General features: G+C 38.7%; 1 protein-coding gene across 3 annotated transcripts in view; it reads left to right on the forward strand.

The window, feature by feature from the left end:
* The window catches only part of BCAS3 (BCAS3 microtubule associated cell migration factor), a 470653-nt gene that overhangs the window by 208862 nt on the left and 242471 nt on the right, over positions 1–19320 (forward strand). For all 3 annotated transcript variants that reach the window (XM_070394364.1, XM_070394365.1, XM_070394366.1), the window contains one exon: positions 18106–18206. In XM_070394364.1, the coding sequence (XP_070250465.1) occupies positions 18106–18206 (101 nt within the window). The remainder of the gene's footprint in view (positions 1–18105; positions 18207–19320) is intronic.

Raw genomic sequence — 19320 nt, forward strand, 5'->3', positions numbered from 1 at the left:
CCGATGGTCTTAGGCGACCCCTGTGAAAGGGTCATTTGACCCCCAAAGGGGTCGCGACCCACAGGTTGAGAACCGCTGCTCTAGACTATGCTTCAGTGATGGGAAATCCAAGTGGAATGCAGAGTGGACAGCACAGAGTCCAGCAACTCCAAGGAAGAGTGTCTATCAGCAAACTACCATGAACTATTATTGCGAAAAAAAGTGTTACTGATACACAGTGACTTCATGATTTCATTTATATGTTGTCTGTGGTCACTTTAAAATAATAACCACAGAGCTGAGTAATAGTGCAGAAACCATATGATCCACAAAGCCCTAAATATTTACTATTTGTTAACTCCTGACCTAGAATTAGCCAGACTGGTTATTAGAGAGAATAGATATATCAGCACAAAATGAGAACTCTGAACATCTGCAGAGGGTCCTCTTCTAGTATTTAACATAGGACTGATGGCTGTGGGAAACTACCCAAAGCCAAGGAATCAGCAACCACAGAGAATCTTAGAGGGCAGAGTGCCTAGAGCTCACACAGGGTCAGGAATGGTGACACTAACACAGTTATCGTAACTGTATTCCATATGTTTAAAAAGTTAGAGATGTGGAGGATATTAAAAAGACTCAAAGTCCTAGATATGAAAACCTAGATGTGAAAGTTGCATTGGATAAAAGTGAGAATAAATTAGAAATTGCAGAAGAAAATATTAGTGAAATTGAGGATAGACCAAGAGAAATTATCCGTAATGAAATACAGAAAGAAAAAGAAATTAAAAACAGTGTTACTGAGCCGTAGGATAACATATACTTGAAATGAGAGTCCCTGAATCAGGATGATGGGGGGACTGAAGAAATAGCCAAAAAATTTTTAAATCTGATATATCCAAGAACAATAATAAATCCCCAAACACAAGAAACATGAAGAAAACCATACCAAAGTGCACAATTACCAAGCTGCTCAAAGTCATTTAGAAAGAGAAAAATCTTAAAAGCAGCCAGTGGTTAAAAAAAAACAAAAAGAAAGAAAGACATTACACAGTGAGGAACGATGATGAGAATGACAGGTTTCTCTTAAGCACTGAAGGGAAACAACTGCGGGCTTAGAATTCTGTCCTCTCAAAAAGTAGCTTTCAAAATGAGGGCAAAATAAAATACTGTCTTCAGATATACAGAAGATTAAAGAATTTGTCAGCAGCAGACATGCTATACAAGAAGTCTTAAAGGAAGTCCTTTAAGCAGAAGGAAAGTGGCAGCAGATGGAAGAGAATAAAGAACACTGGACATGGTTAGAACATATAACGTGTTTTTTGGGTAGTTATTCAAGTCTTTTTAAAATATAATTTACTGTGAACACAAAAATAGTATCAGCACATTGTGGTTTTAAAAATATATGTATGTATGTATGTATGTGTGTGTGTATATATACACATACATATTTATATATACAGAAATGTATTATGGACTTTACAACGTATGTGTGTGTGTATGAATGTGTAATACAAACACAATAACAACAGTAGCATAAAGGCCAGTAGTGTGGGAAATGGGACATTATTATTGTAGGTTTTCATAGTATTGTGAGTGGTATAACATCACTTAAAGGTAGTAAACTGTGATATTAAAGCTATACATAATGCAATCAAAAGCAGTCTACATCAAGAAAGGGAATAAAATGGAAATAAATAAACAAGTTGATGTGGCCCTAAGTATATCAATGATCATTATAAAAACTCAGTTATGAATGATCTAAACAGCCTAATAAAAATTCAGAGATTGTCAAATTGGATAGAAATATAAGCTCCAACTATATGCTGCTTAGGAGAAACATACTTTACACCCGGACTTGCTACATTAATATCAGACTAAGCTGAACACTCCACCCAACAACAGTAGAAAACATTATTTTCAAGTGCACAGGGAACACTGACCAATGTAGATCATCTTCTGGGCCATAAAACAAGTCTCAATAAATTTAAAAGCTTTCAAGTCATACAAAGCATATTCTCAGACCACAAAGGAATTAAATAAGACATGGATAACAGATCTGGAGAATCCACAAATACTTAGAAAGTAAACAACATACTTCTAAGTCATACATGGTTCACAGAAGAAATCAAAAGGCAAATTAGAAATTATTTTGAACTGAATGAAAGTAAAAAAGAACACATATCTTAGAATACTATTCAGCAAAAAAAAAAAAAAAGTTGATTGAAGTGTAAGTACATGCAACAAGTTGGATGAATTATGGATATTATGCCAAATGAAAAAAAAAACCAGTCTCAAATCTTGCATACTAAAAATCTTAAGAGCACCAAGAGAAAAAGATTCCATTTATACAACATTCTCAAAATGACACAATTAGAGATTAGCGTCGATCAGATCTTAGAGCCAGAGTAGTAGGGAGGTTGCTATGACTATAAACAGGGAGGTAGGTCGTTGTGGTGAGGGAACAGTTCTGTATCTTGATTGTAGTAGGGGTTACACAAATTAACAAGTGAAAAAATGGAATAGAACTATGCACAAACATACACGCACGTCCTTTGTAACAGAATGTATGAATATACAACTGTATTTGTAAAACTGGTGAAATCTGAATACGGTCTATGGATTTAGAATGGCAGCTTCTGGGCTTAGAAACCAGGTAAAAGGGGTACAAGACCTCTCTGTACTATTTGTACAGCTTCTTACGAATATAATAATTTCAAAATGAAAAGTTGAAAGAAAAGTATAAGATTTCTGAGATGTCCCTAAATCTGTACTCAAGGGGAAGTTAATAGGACTAAGTGCCTGTTTTATAAAAGAGAAAGTTCTGAAATTAACTACCTCAGTTTCCACATTCAGAAGCTAGAAAAACTTGAGCATATTAAAGTACAAAGGAGGAAATAATAAAGGTCAGAGTGGAAATCAGTGAAATGGAAAATACAAAAACAATAGAAAAATATAAATAATATAGAAAAATAGAAAAAAATCAATTAAATCATGATGTACTGTGGTTTTCTTCTGCTTGGGATCTTAGAAATTCCTGGGTCTGTGGATTTATAGTTTTTATTAAATTTGAAAACTTTTATGCAAATATATCTTCAAGTATTTTTTCTGTCAGTCCCTCTCTCCTGTTGTGACACCAGTTATATGTTGGTTGATCACTTGATATTTTCCAAGCTTGCTGATTGTTCAGTTTTAAAAATTGTCTTTCCCCTCTATGTTTATTTTGTATAGTTTGTATTTATACATATTTAAATTTATCAATTCTTTTATTTTTTCATTTTTTCACTTTAGATATATTTTTCATTTCTAGAAGTATCATTTGGATATTTTTTCTATCTTTCCTCATTATGTCAATGTTTGAACATATGGAACATTTATTTTATGATAGATGTTTTAGAGTCCATGTGTGCTAATTCTTTTCACCCTGATATATATATAGTCTTTTTTTCGTTGCTTTTTTCTATTGATTGATTTTCTCTTTGGTATGGGTTGTGTTTTTCTCTTTCTTTATGTGCATAGTGATTTTTTAAAGGATGATGGGCATTTTCAATATCGTGTTATTGAGTGGTGGACTGTTTTATATTCCTAGGATGCACTAAAGATTTAATTGGAATATATTTGACTCTTACTATTTATTAATATTTGATTGAACAAATATTAACTTCTAAGCAGTATGCAGTGACTATTGGATTTTCGGGACCCTGTTATTAGGCAGTTACACTGAAGACACATAGTTGATATCATGATTCCCCACAAGGTTGGTGGGTTGGGCTGAGGGAGGCCTGCTTACTGGGGAAGGGCCTTGAAGATGGAAACTGGGGAAAATTATATTAGTTTTATTCTCATTAATCTGTATGTTTCTATGCTTATTTAATTATTGTTATTCAAAGTTCATAACAGCCTTTTGCTTAGGGCTAATTATTTGAAGAGATAATATAAATCTGTCTTTCTTATGTGGCCAGTAGTGGAAGTGTATGATCACAATTACTTTTTAAACTTCAAATGCTTAAATTCTATGTATTATCTTGATCTTATAATAGTTGTGCTGACTTTGCTTTTGACTCATTTCCCTAAAATAAATATAAATAAGGAACATGTATATGAGTTCTATAAAACATTGTGATAATAGCATTAATTAATTGGTATAGAAAAATTTAAAGATTGAAGAAGTTATTTGTTAGTGCTTCCTACATGCCTCACGCTGAAGATCGAGCCCGCAATCTGAGCATGTGCCATGACTGGGAATTGAACAGTAATCTCCTGATTCATGGTTCGACGCTCAACTACTAAGCCACCTCGGCCGGTAGAGATCTTGAATCCCAAGTAAATTTTGTGCTGCTGTCCTACTAGCTACAAACATGAGAACAGAAATAGCAAATGTCTTCCTCTATAATATAAAGTCGAACTCTTAGGTTTAGAGTGGAGTCATTTTAAATATTTTACTATCCTATTGTATTATTGGTTTTACAACACTATGGTGATACATTTTGAACACATTGATACAAAAAGGAAAAACAAATTTTGTCTTCTCTACCATGGTCATTGTCAGTGCCCTGGAAAAGCAATTACATATGCAGCAGTTTTCTGAGTTCTCCCTTTTGAATGTCACATTAGATTTAACCTAACATCCTGGATTGTATCTCTGTTGTGGTTTGTACCGAGTGTGATGGAGGTACTCAACAATATTTCCTTGCATTGTCCATAATAAATATTTGCTCAAGAGTGGGCAAGGGTGGAAGGGGAAGAATGAAATGTTTTTCTTTTGCAGAGGAAACTTGTAACGTAGTACTTACTTAAAGAGTATTTATAGTCCATTGTTGGCCATTGGGTGTGTCATGCTGTTCTCTCCAGGTCTACATATCTGAGGTCGTTCAGAAGCCACTTCAGATTGAGTTATATTTCAGTTTTACTTATTTACGTTTAATTTTATCAACTGATACATGTCCTCCCATAGAAAAATGATTTCAGTGAAATGAATGGTATTTTTCTTCAAGAGATATATTGACCCTGAATTTAGCCAAGTTGTATAACTTGAGGAACATTTAAATATGTTTTCTTCTTCAATGAAAAGATATCATATGTTTAAATGAAAGTACTATCAGCAATCTGCAAGCATTTTAAGGGATGGATTGAAAAGTTTGGATTAGATTACCCATTTTCCCTTCTTTTCCTTTGTGTTTATGGGATACATGCTTCTTATTGATAATCATATCTTTACATAGATCTTCACCACTGTGGAATAGCTCATTGGGTTTTTTGTCATTGCTGATTTATTGTTGAGATGTTTCAACATCAAAAGTCCTTATACTCCATTCTGAAGTACATCTTTGCCTTTCTGTCATTTGTTATAGTACTCTTTAAAGTATTATTTGCTACTAGTATTTTGTTTGGAAAATAACAATTTATATACCAAACCACTTTCCTGTCCTAATTGTTCTTAAAATGAAACAAACATAATGGCTTGTTTTATATTTCTAAATGTTTTTCTTTATTTTACAAAATTCTAGTGATATTAGTAGCTTAATGTTTCTTTAGGTTGTTTTATGACCTGCTTTTGAGTTTACATCTTTTTTTATTGATACTAGTATTTATTGTCATTGGGCAATTTTGACTGGGATGGAACATTGATTCTGATAGATTAAATAAAATAATCAATTGGTCATAAAACCTCTGGTCCATGAGTACGTTGGCTTCTGATGTCATTCACTCTATGCCACTTGAGTTTAAAGATCTTATATAAAGACACTGATACCTGTCAATTGGGTAGTGAAGATGTGGGATGGAGGCTACAGGGATATCTGTTTACCCTTTTCTCCAAAAATAGGGAGCTAAAGCAGAATGGCCTGTATCTGCTCACCTGCAGAACCATAATGGGCTGATGTTGGCAGGAGTCTGTGGTTGGTTGTACCTCAGTTCTATCCATAAGGTTAATTGCTAACAAGTGACTAAATGGGAATTTTGGGGGGATGCTACAACTGTCTCCTCTGTCAGTGGTAGCAGGAGTTCTGGCGCCATTTCAGGGTCACTGTTTGTTTGTATCTGTCTATCGGAGTTTAGAATACAGTTGTTTCTCAGAGTTTCAGCCTTCTCTATAGAATTTCTGTCAATTGTTTGACTCCATTAAGGGTGCAGGGGAAATAAAAGCCTGAATGACCAATCCACCAGGGGCTGTGGATAGACCCTTTCTTTGTCCCTACTCAGAGCACTGCATTAGGTCTCATTATCCATTTATAATAAGTGACCTCTGCCCCCTAGGTCACTGAAAAATATTCAGTGTGCTTTTCTGACACATAGGGCACTTCTCAGCAGACATATGAAACAATGGGACGTCTTGCAGTCTGGAGGACTATGCACATTGCAGGTTTTTAAATACATAGCCTTGTGCCAAATCACTCTGGCAGATTTTTTTCTTTGCTCTTGCAGGGGTCATAAAGGCACTAAAGGAAGCCTAATGTCTGGGAGATGAATGTAGTGTTCCCTTTTCATTTCTTTTTCTTCTAATTCAAAAATATATATTTTTTTGCATTTTGGTTTTCTAGAAAGGATTGGCCTTCATCTCTGCTTTTGCCGTTCCTGGTAGAACAACCAGCATTTACTGGTTGTTCCTGGTAGAAAGGCTTGGGTATAGTGAGTGGAAAGTGGTTGCCAAATATACCCGGGTGGTTCTGGAGGCTTCCTTTGATGTATTAAAGACTTGTCTTCTAGTCCTCTGCTCTGGCCACACTGGTGGTGATTAAATCTCCCACTGGAAAGTGTGGGAAAGGATTTGACCCTTTCTTGGTTACTATCACCCAGATTTCTTCTGTGATATAAATTTGGACTACTAACCAGAAAGCTCAACACATCTTGTGGTTCTGTCTCTAGCTCCCAATGTGTAGATAGGCTTGGGAAAAGTTGGAGATGGTATAGTGATTAGTGGTTGAACTGTATTTACAAAGTTAAATTGAAGGACAGTGTCTTGACTAGCAGTCGCTAATTGTGTGGCCTTAGCACAGTGCCTGTGGGAAGTACTGATAGAAGCCGTCATTTACCTGAAGTCTGTTGGGATAGATACATTCTGAGAGCCACTTCTTTAGCAATTCGTATGAAGAAACTTTGAGAATAGGGAAAATGTTTATAAAGTATTATTTAAGTTTAACATGCATACACTTAATTAGGAAAGCCCTTTTTCTCTCTTAGAAGCTTACATATTTTGCATTTAGTGTCCCATGCATTGGCTTGTCACTTTATTAAAAATATATGAGGCATACATGGGTTCGAAGAGATAAGGAGAGAGAGAAACATCAGTGTGAGAAGGAAACATTTATTGGTTGCCTCCTGCATACCCCCTACTGGGGATAGAGCCTAAAATCTAGGCATGTGTCCTGACCAGGAATTGAACCAGCAACCTTTCGGTGCATGGAATGATGCCCAAACAACTGAGCCACACCGGCCAGGGCCCCTGTTATTGTAATGAATTCATAGTCACACTGTAGAACCCAGGTGTCTTTAATGTAGAACATTGTTTTTGCTATGTACAATTGCATACTTTAAGATATTGGTACACAGAGGTGTCATCTTAAAAAAAACAATTATAGAAAACCATATAGTTGTCAGAACTCTCTCCGTGACAAGAATTAATATTTTAACTGGATTATAGCACCATTTGATGAATTGCTTACTAAATACATCAAAATTGATTGGACATTTCGTATTTGAATTGACAAATGGGTGCATTAGGAGAAGGAGGGAAATCCATTAATTATAACTGCTCTCTACCGTAGGAAATATAATTATATAAATATGGATTTTGTTAAAAGAAAAATCTCTACTTTATGGTAGTGCTGCTTATATGTGTACCTATACCTCTTTGCCATTAGTAGGAGGGTTTCTCTGAGTCACTGTCCTTTGAGTAATACAAAATAGTAATTTTTGCCGTGTTATATGTTTCAGGCTCTCCTGGTTGCATAGTCGTATTTGGTTATTGTTTAAGAAAAGTATAAAGTACCAGGGAAACTTTGTAGTTCAGCCTTTCTGCTCAATTCTTAATTGCATCTCTATTTGTCTGTCTTGCATTCTTATATTATTTAAGTCAAAAGCTTTACTTTTGTTTTGATGGTGTATAACCTTTTACCATCACTGAAATTCTCCTTTTATAAAATTTTTTCCCCACATGATTTTTTAAAAATGTTTTATTGATTTCATAGAGGAAGGGAGAGGGAGAAAGAGAGAGAAACATCAATGATGAGAGTCATTGATTGGCTGCCTCCTGCACACCCCACATTGGGGAGCCTTGACCAGGAATTGAACCGTGACCTCGTGGTTCCTAGGTCGACACTCAACTGAGCCATGCTGGCCGGGCTCTCATGATCTTTCTTACTGAAGGTGCCCAACCCAGTGACCAAGGCATAAGGGAGCTCGGTGAATGCCATAGATTGTCTCCACAGTTCGAATCTGTTCTCCTTATTGTTGTCATATGACAGGAGGCTCTTCACCATGTGATTTTGTGGAACTTGGTCAAGAGACAAGAAACACTGAATTGCCTTCATTGCCTTTGTACCATTAGTTTCTTGCCTTTCCTACTGTGCTTTCTTTGTATTTTAAGACCACATGAAGAGCTTCGGAGCCACCCTTACATGTCAAGTCTGGGTCAGAGCTGAGACTTATAAGGACTATTCTGAGGCTAGTGTTTTTGTTTTTTGTCTTCTCTTGGCACTCTGCTAGTCTTCAAGGCTATCTTTCAGGTGCCAATGGTTCTTGTATGGTTATGTCAAATACTGTTTAACTAAGAAATCAAACCAGGAGCCCAAAGTACTTTGGTTCTGAAAGTAAACGTAAAGCTTCCTGAAATGCCTGTAACTTCCTTGTGTTGTAACTTCTGATCAGATTATTTTTCTCTATTGTTTGATAGCTTTACATGGTGTCTGTGATCAGGATACATAGGTATTTATTAAGATGAAAAAATGATTAATATAGGAGACATGGAATACAGAAATTATGGAAACTCTGGATGAGTGATATGATATAGTTGATATCTGAGATAAACCATCTCTTGAATGTTTCATATGAAAATTTTAATTGGAAATAATGAACCTAGTAGGTAAAGATATGATGAATTGAGGCAGTTGATTCTTCAGGTTGAGAGCGTGGTCTTTGGCATTTCCAGTTCTGTCTCTCTTTAATGTAAGGTAGATAAAGTGTTATGAGAAAGCCACCCACTGTTATATCTTTATACTTGAATACTTTAATATACATCTAATGGCAAGGACATAAAAAGAAGTAATTGTCACGCCATTACATAATTTATTGGTAACACAGTGGCAATGATTTGTGGAGATAACTTTCCAATAGCTTTACATTGTGTATCCAAAGAGGTGAGAGCAAGCCTTGGAAAATCTTTGGTTCTGGGCTATTTTCTCTCTTTCTTTTCCATGTGGTCTTGTTTCTATGAATTTTTTGATTTAGTAAGAGGTAAATTTTGAATGTTTAGTTTCTTTATTATATGGTACCTATCATGTATCCTTAATTATTTTTAAGAAAGGTTTTAAATTATGTTCTTATGGATAGATTGAAAATGTTTATGTCCTCCACGTCTAAAAGCTTTTCACTCTCCATGCCAAGAGAACTCTGCCTCTTTTGTCCTTAATTCTCCCTGCTATATAATGATCTGCACTCTTTTAGGACGTACCTAGCTAATAGATAGGCGGAGACCAGGAGAAGTGCATTAACTCTTTGCAAAAAGTAATTTATTCCATTTTTCCTCTTGTGAACAATTCCCTCCCCTTCCTTTAATTTTGTTGTTAGGCTTTATTCTGGAGGCTGAACTGAGTACCTTAGACTCTGCTTTTCACCTGTGTATGTGGGGATTAAGGACAAAAAGTTTGCAATAACTAACCAAATGCAGTTTAATGAACCCAAATAGTGATTTCTTACCTTTAAGACATCAGTTCACAATAGGTTCTGCATATCTTCTACTTATCTTACTCTCTGATAGAGGATATTCTGTTTTGAAATGCCTGAAAAAAATTTATCTAAACTACAGGGTGAAATGTGAGAATACAGTTGCCACTGTTGTAGGATTACAGGTCATATTTCTACATAGAATCAGCACTAGGAGAGTTCTAGCTTCCAGCACATAGTCATTCCCCTCACCAAGAACACACATTATGCCGAAACCGGTTTGGCTCAGTGGATAGAGCGTCAGCCTGCAGACTGAAGGGTCCCAGGTTCGATTCCGGTCAAGGGCATGTGCCTGGGTTGCGGGCACGTCCCCAGTGGGAGATGTGCAGGAGGCAGCTGGTCGATGTTTCTCTCTCATCGACGGTTCTAACTTTCTATCTCTCTCTCTCTTCCTCTCTGTAAAAAATCAATAAAAATATATTAAAAAAAAAAAAAAAGAACACACATTACCATGTGCACTGGAGCTGAAAGCTGGTCCTGTATTTGATATGTACATGTGTGTAAATATGGCAACAAGGATAAATGGATATGTATGGAGTGAGTGTGTATAGAAGCACCCCCCCCCCCCCCCACAAAGAAAATATCACTAAACCTAAGAAATTAGGAGGAATGTCCCTGACTCATTATGTGGTAAGTGCAACTTTGTTTCATGCATTGGTTTCCATCATCCTATATAATAGAAGGCTAATATGCAAACTGTCCCCTCAGGGGTTCAGTTGCTTGCTATGACGTGCGCTGACCACCAGGGTGCGGTGCAGAACGAAAGAAGGCCCCCGGCCAGCAGCCGGCAGCCAGGGGAAGGAAGGTCCCACCCAGCCCTGATCACCAGCCAGGCCTAGGGACCCTAGCTGTGCATGAATTTTGTGCACTGGGCCTCTAATTCATTGATATGCATCTGATTTCTTTGTTTTCCTTCTTTGACTTCTTGGATTGACTACACCATACAAATTTCATTGTGATGTCTCCACAAATTTTTAAAATAAATATTAATTTTTAAACAGGTACATGGCATACACAATTAGAAGGTCCCAAGGAATACTTATTGGAAAATAAGTCATCTGTCCTCAGTCACTCTTAGGCCCTTTGAAAAGGCACTCTGTAACTACAGTTGAGCTTTGATTAGAATGGGATTGTTCTTATTTAGACTTCTTTGTTTGGGTAGGTTATATAAACTGTGGTAGGACGAAGTTGTTATTTATAACCTTACATGGAAGATACTATACAGTGATAATATGATTCTGTAAAATTGCAAAATGGCCTGGCTGGTGTGGCTTTAGTGGTTGAGTGTCGACCTGTGAATCAGGAGGTTACGGTTTGATTCCCGGTCAGGGCATGCCGAGGAGACGTGCAAGAGGCAGCCGATCAATGATTCTCTCTCATCATTGATGTTTCTATCTCTCTTCGCTTCTCTCTTCCTCTCTGAAATAAATAAAAATATGTTTAAAATAGCAAGGTGGACTTCTTTCACTTTCCTGCCATTGTTTTAATGTCTACAGAATGCAGTTGTATTATGAATTGAGTTGATATAACAAACATCAAATAGGCATTGTGTACATCTTTTCAGGTAAATAAACTCCACCTGACCTTCATTGAAAATGTTTTCAAGGGATTCTTGCACTCTGTTCAGTCCTTAGAAATACATTGGGACAATTTGAAATTTTTAGTGGAGTAGCTGATCTTGCCTATAGCAGTGGTTCTCAACCTTCCTAATGCCGCGACCCTTTAATACAGTTCCTCATGTTGTGGTGACCCCCAACCATAAAATTATTTTTGTTGCTACTTCATAACTGTAATTTTGCTACTGTTATGAATCGTAATGCAAATATCTGATATGCAGGATGTATTTAGCTGACCCCTGTGAAAGGGTCGTTCGACCCCCAGGCCTATAGCATGCAGCCTTTGTGTTTTATCATATTTAGGGTTATGATGAGGAGCCAAACTAAATTACAACCCTTTCCAGACTACCTCCAGGTATAACTTGTCCAGATGCTGAATGTACAATGACCATTAGGGCAGCAGGAATAATAACAAGTGAAAGCTCCTTAGTTTATGTCTTCTGTGAGAATCTTACATGGAACTTGGGGGGTAGGGAAGAGAAGGCAGAGCGGGCGAGGAAGAGAGGCACCCAGTGTTTGCTATTTAGTGAAATCTGTTACCTCACAGGCAGTGATATGGCATTGTTCTAGTTGTATGTTGCCTGTGACTGTTACTCTGGGATTGTGGAATAAAAGGAAAGTGAAACCTGAGAAGCACAATGACTGACTGCTAGAAAACCTCGTTAATTAATTAGAGAACATCCATGGTAACACATGGTCAGAGTGCAAGGAAGGCCATTGATCGGTTTGATATATAACATAGGGAAAGCTTTTCCCTTTTATGGAGGGTAACACTTCAGATGTTCTTGCACTGGTACTGAATATGGCTGCTAATAAAGTTCAGTGAGTTCCTTACATTTAAATGGAAACGTTTCTAAACCAGAGAGAAAACTTCTTTCTAGACTTCAGTAAAATGGAGTCAGGCCCTTAATAAGAATAAGAACGCTACCTATTTCTTAAGGTTGTTAGTGGGTTTTTACCTGAAAGCTTTCTCTTAAAAAAAAAAAAAAAAAAGGTTCTCCTCCCCTGGAATACTATGTAGCAGTAAAAAAGAAGGATCTCTTACCCTTTGAGACAGCGTAATACTAAGCAAAATAAGCCAATCAGAGAAAGACAAGTATCATATGATCTCACTCATATGTGGAATCTAATGAACAAAATAAACCCAGAACATAGAAGCATAGAACAGACTGCACAATCTCAGAGGGAAGGTGAGGGAGGGTGAGTGGAAGGGAAGAGATCAACCAAATAACTTGTATGCATATATGCATAACCCATGGACGCAGGCAGTAGGAGAGTGAAGACCTGGGAAGAGGGTGGGGAGAGGAAGGAGGAGGCTGATTAGAAGAGGTCAATGGGGGAAACAGGGGGACATATGTAATACTTTGAACAATAAGGATTTAAAAATATATATACTTTTACCATAAAAAATTTTTTTTAAAGGCCAGGGTTTAAATTTTGTCAGTTTGATAGTGGGGAAGCATAACTTTGAATGAGTAAATCTCTGATTACTGCTCTTACATATGTTTGTTGGTTGTTGTAGTTCCCCTTTTGTGACCTGCTTGTTCGTTGGCAGTACCTGAGACCACTTTGCCTTTGGATGGCCTTTTGAGCCTTTCTTTTTAAAGGCAGATTTTAGTTTCTGTACTAGGAAACTACATTCCCAAGCAGAATTTCTTTCTCAGGTCCTGAGTGCTTTCTGATCAGAAACAGAGTTTGGTATAGAGCCCTCTCTTATTGTATGGTTGCTTTATAAATGCTGTTTTTAATAAGTACCAAAACTATATTGAAGTTTGTCCTTGGATGAGAGTTTATCACTGTTGGCCTTTGGGTGAACTTGGAGCCCGAGCTGTTTCATTCAAGGCAGCATGATGTCATCTAACTCACAAATTTCTGTTGCTTGAAAAAGGCAACATGTTTCCCTAAATAACCTAAAGGGCCGAGTAATGCTGGCACAACATTATTCACCTCTCAGGTCTCCACTAAAGACTTCAGCATGGTGACGGTTTTATTGTTTTTGGAGGGTTGGTGGGGAGATGGTAGAGAGCAAGGGACCCAGCTCACACTCACTTTTCCAAAATAGATCCATCTTTGTTTCTTCATATTAAATATCTCTGAGGTTCTTTCTGGGCCCAAATATTCAGCATATGAATGTATTTTAGGTTTTTCAGCAGAAGCTAAAGCCACGAGCTTTATCTCACATAAAAATCTAGATACCACTTGCTTTTTTAAAAAAATTTATTATCTTATTTAATATAATTGGTCTACAATCTCATATTGGTTATATATAACTAGGTTGCAGTTGGATCAGCATTTCCCCCCTTATTTGTGAAGCAGATTTCCCTGATTCCATAGCACTGAGGTTCATTTCCAGGAGAAGTACAGCTTTTTAATGTCTCCTAAATTTGGGAGCATGGAATTCACCAGCAGCAGAACCTGTAGTTCATTAGCTATGTCCTCCGAAGCTTCCAGAGCTCCAGCTAAGAGAATTTATTACTGGGTGTTCAAGAAATGGGTGGGAGAACAGAACAGAACAGAACCAAATGGATTTCCCCTTCCTTGTTTTTATAAATAAGCACTACCCTGTGTTCAATATTGTGCTTTGTGTTAGTTTATGTAAAAAGGATGCTTATGACCCATATGTGGTTAGTGTTTTAGCTTTAATACGCATTGTCAAGTCTTTTTTCTTTCATTGCTTTAAAAGCAAATGGTGCTGGGGGCAAATAATTTTTTTTATTCTTTCATCTTAATGGAACACCTAGACCCTATGTACCCTGTTGTAAACTCCATAGTTAGGAGATTATTTTTTTCCTGAATACCTAAACCATGTCGAACACACTAAGAAAAGTAATTACCTGCCCTAATATAAGTTATATTCCATATACTGATGATAAAAATTTATCTCCAGTTTTCTAACCAGAAGACTAGATTTGTTGCAAATGAACTTAGGTTCCTGAGAGCCATCTGTTAAATTTGGGGTAATTTAGAAAGAATTTGATTCCTTGAAATTGAGGATGTACTGCTATTGTTTTGGAGAAAACACTCTGAAATGTCAACAGGTTAAAATTTCTCCAGGGCTAGGGTTTTCAGCAGAAGCTAAAGCCAAGAGCTATATAGTTCACATAAAACTCACAGGACTAGTAGTAACTCATTGTTGGAATTTTGGTTCTAATTATGTATCCTAACCTACAAGTATTACCTATATCCCTTCCATTAAACCATGTTAAAAAAGGAGACTTCAGAGTCATGTTCAGTATCTGGTAATACAATGTTTCTAATGCTTTAATTTAGCAATTATTATTTGAACAACTTAATACTTTGTACCTATAGTTTTAACAGCATCTAAGTCAATGCTTTTAGCTTCCTCTAAATCATAAATGCTATATTTTATGTGGATAATTTTTTAAAAGTCTATATCTATCGATCCTTACTTTATAGTGCAGAAGACACCTAAGAATACAAAACCAGAGAACTCATGGAAACTATTTATAGACTTGAGAAGTGATATCATGATTTGATGTTCTCCATTTTGGAATATTGAGGTTTTTGTTATGTGGAATCCAGACTTAGAAGCACGATCAAAAGACCATTCAAATTTTTTTCTTCATATCTTTACTTAAGTTATGCTTAATTGGAATTCTTTGGGGTTTGGATTAACAACTAATTTGCAAAGGTTGACACTGAAGCACATTGCTTTTTGTTTGCTTTGCACATAAACATAAAATATATATAGAAACACATGTATCACTGTAAGACAGCAAAATACACTTAGTGATTTTTTTTTAGCTTTTATTTACTCACTAGTAGCATGACCTGCTTTCCTGAGGACACAATATAAACAAAGTCTGGCTCACAGTTACCTCATAATGATCTGCCCATCCTGCCCTGGCATGTTGATCTATACTCATCAAATGCCCGTGTAGAGGCAGTACTTTTGAAGTTATATTCTCTAAAATAAATTGACAGGGTATCCTTTTTAGTTAGATGGATAGGCTTGTTTTGTATTATTTTACTAGTAGGGATAAAGGCAGGGATGGAACATGGCAGATGTTTTTGTTTCAAAATTTCATACTTTTCCTGTCTCAGCTTTATGCCTGCCTGCCTTCCTTCCTTCCTTTTTTTCTCCCTTCCTTCCTTCCTTTTTTTTCTCCCTCCCTCCTTTCCTTCCTTCCTTCCTTCCTTCCTTCCTTCCTTCCTCCCTCCCTCCCTCCCTCCCTCCCTCCCTCCCTCCCTCCCTCCTTCCCTCCCTTCCTTCCTCCCTCCCTCCCTCCCTCCCTCCCTCCCTCCCTCCCTCTCTTCCTTCTCTTTTTTTGTGAATCCACACACTGAGGGTATTTTCCCATTGAGTTTTTAGAGAGAGTGGGAGGGGGAGAGAGAAACATTGATGTGATGGAGACACATCAATTGGTTGCCTCCTGCACCCACCCCAACCAGAGCTGGGGATTGAGCTTGCAACTGAGGTATGTGCCCTTGACCGGAATTGAACCTGGGACCCTTCAGTTTGAGGGCCAGTGCTCTATCCACTGAGCCAACCTGGCTAGTGGATAATGTTTTTCTTTAGGTCGAAGGTGTATGTATGTATGTTTGTTCATTAAACTCAGACTTGCAAGATAGATAGTCCATTTTTCTATAAATAAACTCTTTTAAGTTCATTCTGTACCTTTATTCTAACAAATGTGGAAAACAATGAATCAATTATTACCCTCTCCAAAACTGCGTCTTACATAGTGCAAAGATAATGAGATGGGAGAGTTGGGGACGTTTTATCCTTGTTGTAACCACTGAGACATCCCAGTTCCCTACCTGACCATTGGGTATTGCCCTGTATAGTCCTCTGCAGCACTCACCCTTGCTTCTACTTCAAAGCCTGTTAGTTCTTTGGAATGTGTTCATATTACTCTTGGACACATATTAATATTCTCAACTTTTTCCTGGGGAACTTGGAGAGGTTGTTAGAGACTTGGCTGTACAGATATTCCATGTGTGCACACACCTCTTATACTCCTGCACCATGAGGAATCTCTTGCTACTTCCTTGAACCCTAAGATATGATTTTTCACAGCTGTTCAATCCTAAGACTCCTGGGATTCTGTAAATTTCTACCCCCCGATTCTGTTTATGGTACTCTTGTTCTAATTTCAGAATATCTTTCCTAAGAATTGAGTGGTCAGAGAGCATGGAAATTTTGCTCTTGTCATACATTCAATCCTTTTTCCTTATCCCAGGGTCAAGTTTTGAACTTTTTTTTCATTGTAACCTGGTATATCATTGTTTCCCCATAGTGAAGGTGGAATGTTCTTCCTACCTGATTGGGGAAGTTTTTAAGTGTACAGAAATCTGAGGGAGAAAGAAAGATATTTATGTTATGTTGAGAAAAAGAATATCCCACCAACTGGTATTCTTTTTATATTGTGATACCTCTCAATGCTTCAAAGCATTCTTAATTTGAAACCTCTATTTAGAATAGCCCTGCTCTGGTGCCCGTCAGTCAGCTGAGTGGCACTCCTGCTGTGGGAGCACACTGACCACCAGGGGGCAGCTCCTGTGTTGAGCGTTTGTCCCCTGGTGGTCAGTGTGTGTTATAGCGACCTGTCGACTGGTAGTTTGGTTGTTGTGGCTCAAAAATTTGTGCACTCGGGGCGGGGGGGGGGGAGGCGTCCCTCAGCCCGGCCTATGCCCTCTTGCAGTCTGGGACCCCTCGGAGGATGTCCACCTGCTGGCTTAGGCCTGCTCCTTGGGGGATCAGGCCCAAGCTGGCAGTCAGACATCCCTCTGGCAGCCCAGCAGCCCTTGGGGGATGTCCACTTGCCAGCAGAGAGCAGACCTAAGCTGCAGTCGGACATCCTTAGCGCTGCTGAGGAGGCAGGAGAGGCTCCCGCCATCACCGCTGTGCTGGCAGCCATCAGCTTGGCTTGTAGCTGAGCAGAGCTCCCCCTGTGGGAGCGCACTGACCACCAGGGGGCAGCTCCTGCATTGAGCATCTGCCCCCTGGTGGTCAGTGTGTGTCATAGTGACCAGTCATTCCCAGTCGTTCTGCTGTTAGGGTCAATTTGCATATCACCCTTTTATTATATAGAATAGAGGCCTGGTGCATGGCTGGGGCCCGTCTGGTTTGCCCTGAAGGGTGTCCTGGATCAGGGTGGGGGTCCCGCTGGGGTGCCTGGCCAGCCTGGGTGAGGGGCTGATGGCTGTTTGCAGGCTGGTCAAGCCCCCCAGTGGGGACCCTCACCCCATGGGGGTTTGGCCAGCCTGGGTGAAGGGCTGAGGGCAGTTTTCAGGCTCCCCAAACGCCCTTCAGGGTGGGGGTCCCCACTGGGGTGCCTGGCCAGCCTGGATGAGGGGCTGATGGCTGTTTTCAGACTGACCAAGCCCCCTGGTGACCAAATCTCCCAGCCTTTCCTTTTTTTTTTTTTTATTTGTTCCAGCTCCGTGGCCATGGCGACTGGAAGCAGGTATCTGGGGTTTATTTACCTTCTATAATTGAAACTTTGTTGCCTTGAGAGGAGGCAGCAGCCGGCCGGGAAGCTTGGCTGTACAGATATTCCATGCGTGCACACACCTCTTATACTCCTATGTTTTCTTTTTCTTCTAGTGGTTCCCCCTGGAAGTCCTGGGCCCATTACTCGGCACGGGTCCTATGACAGTTTAGCTTCCGACCACAGTGGACAGGAAGATGAAGAATGGCTTTCTCAGGTAAAACTCTGAAATGTTTGGCCTGTTAGAGTGAAAAAAAAAAAAAGGAATCCATTGTCTGTTTCTATTCTTGAATTTTAAAAAGTATTTTCCTTAGAGGAAAATGGACAGAACTGGGACCTTTTATTTAGGACTGTTAATAAGCTAGTCAGTTGTCTTTCCATATTAAGAATTTTTCCTAAATACTGTTGCAGGAATATATAACACCTATTATTTTATGCCCTCTGTGTGTGTGTGCATTAGCTTTCGTGCAGAGGGCATAAAATACACATCTTTCAAGCAATCCGTTTATATCCCTGAGGACCTTGGGTTTTAGATGGACACTTTGGATTAACATAAGAATTGGCCTTGTGAAAACAGTGAAGTCATTCAGCATTCCCTGGGATTTGTTTTGTGGGGCCAACATTTTCTGAAAATCGGGCCCATACTTTGGTCGGGGAAGCTCAGCATTTTAATCTGTGAGTCCTGGTTTTGACCGACTGGGTTTCCTCTCCTCGGCTGGATGCAGCCCTGCATCCAGTGGTCTCTACAGTAGCCCTGTAGCAGCTTCTACAGACCCTTCCTCCAGTGTCAGGTGAAGCTGTCTTCATCTCAGGGCTTTGAAATAAAAGATACTTGGGCAGCCCTCAAAATGATGAGATTACAAATGACTTCATTACAAATCCTGTTATGTCTGCTTCAAAGCTGACATCATTCGGTGAAGCGAACGACCTGTCTCCGATTACCAATCCAGCGGCTTTTCATCAGACAGGTGCCTCGGCGGAGGCTGGCGGCCGGTTTACTGCTTTCACAGGGAGGGTTGCCCGAAAAGCTAACCGGAATCTGGACGCCGGAGAAACAAATTGCTTCTAGGTGACACATGTCATCACGCCTAAAATACTCACGGGATGCTCCTTGAAGGAGGGTCAGTGTTTCAGTTCCTGGCAGGTAGAGGGACATCCTTTCATGAGGATAACACAATAAAGTAAAAACAAAAACAAAAAAAACCCCCACACAACAAAAAACAGAAGACGGCTGGCAGAGAAACCACTGTCCTTCACCTCAACTTTTCAATTAGGAAAAGGGGTAATGTGTGCTGTCAGTGTGAACATCCATACAATATGTTTGTCCCGCA

The sequence above is a fragment of the Myotis yumanensis genome, unplaced genomic scaffold (genome assembly GCF_028538775.1).
Source record: "Myotis yumanensis isolate MYYU_CA2020_CCGP unplaced genomic scaffold, mMyoYum1.0.hap1 SCAF_16, whole genome shotgun sequence".
Classification (NCBI taxonomy): domain Eukaryota; kingdom Metazoa; phylum Chordata; class Mammalia; order Chiroptera; family Vespertilionidae; genus Myotis; species Myotis yumanensis.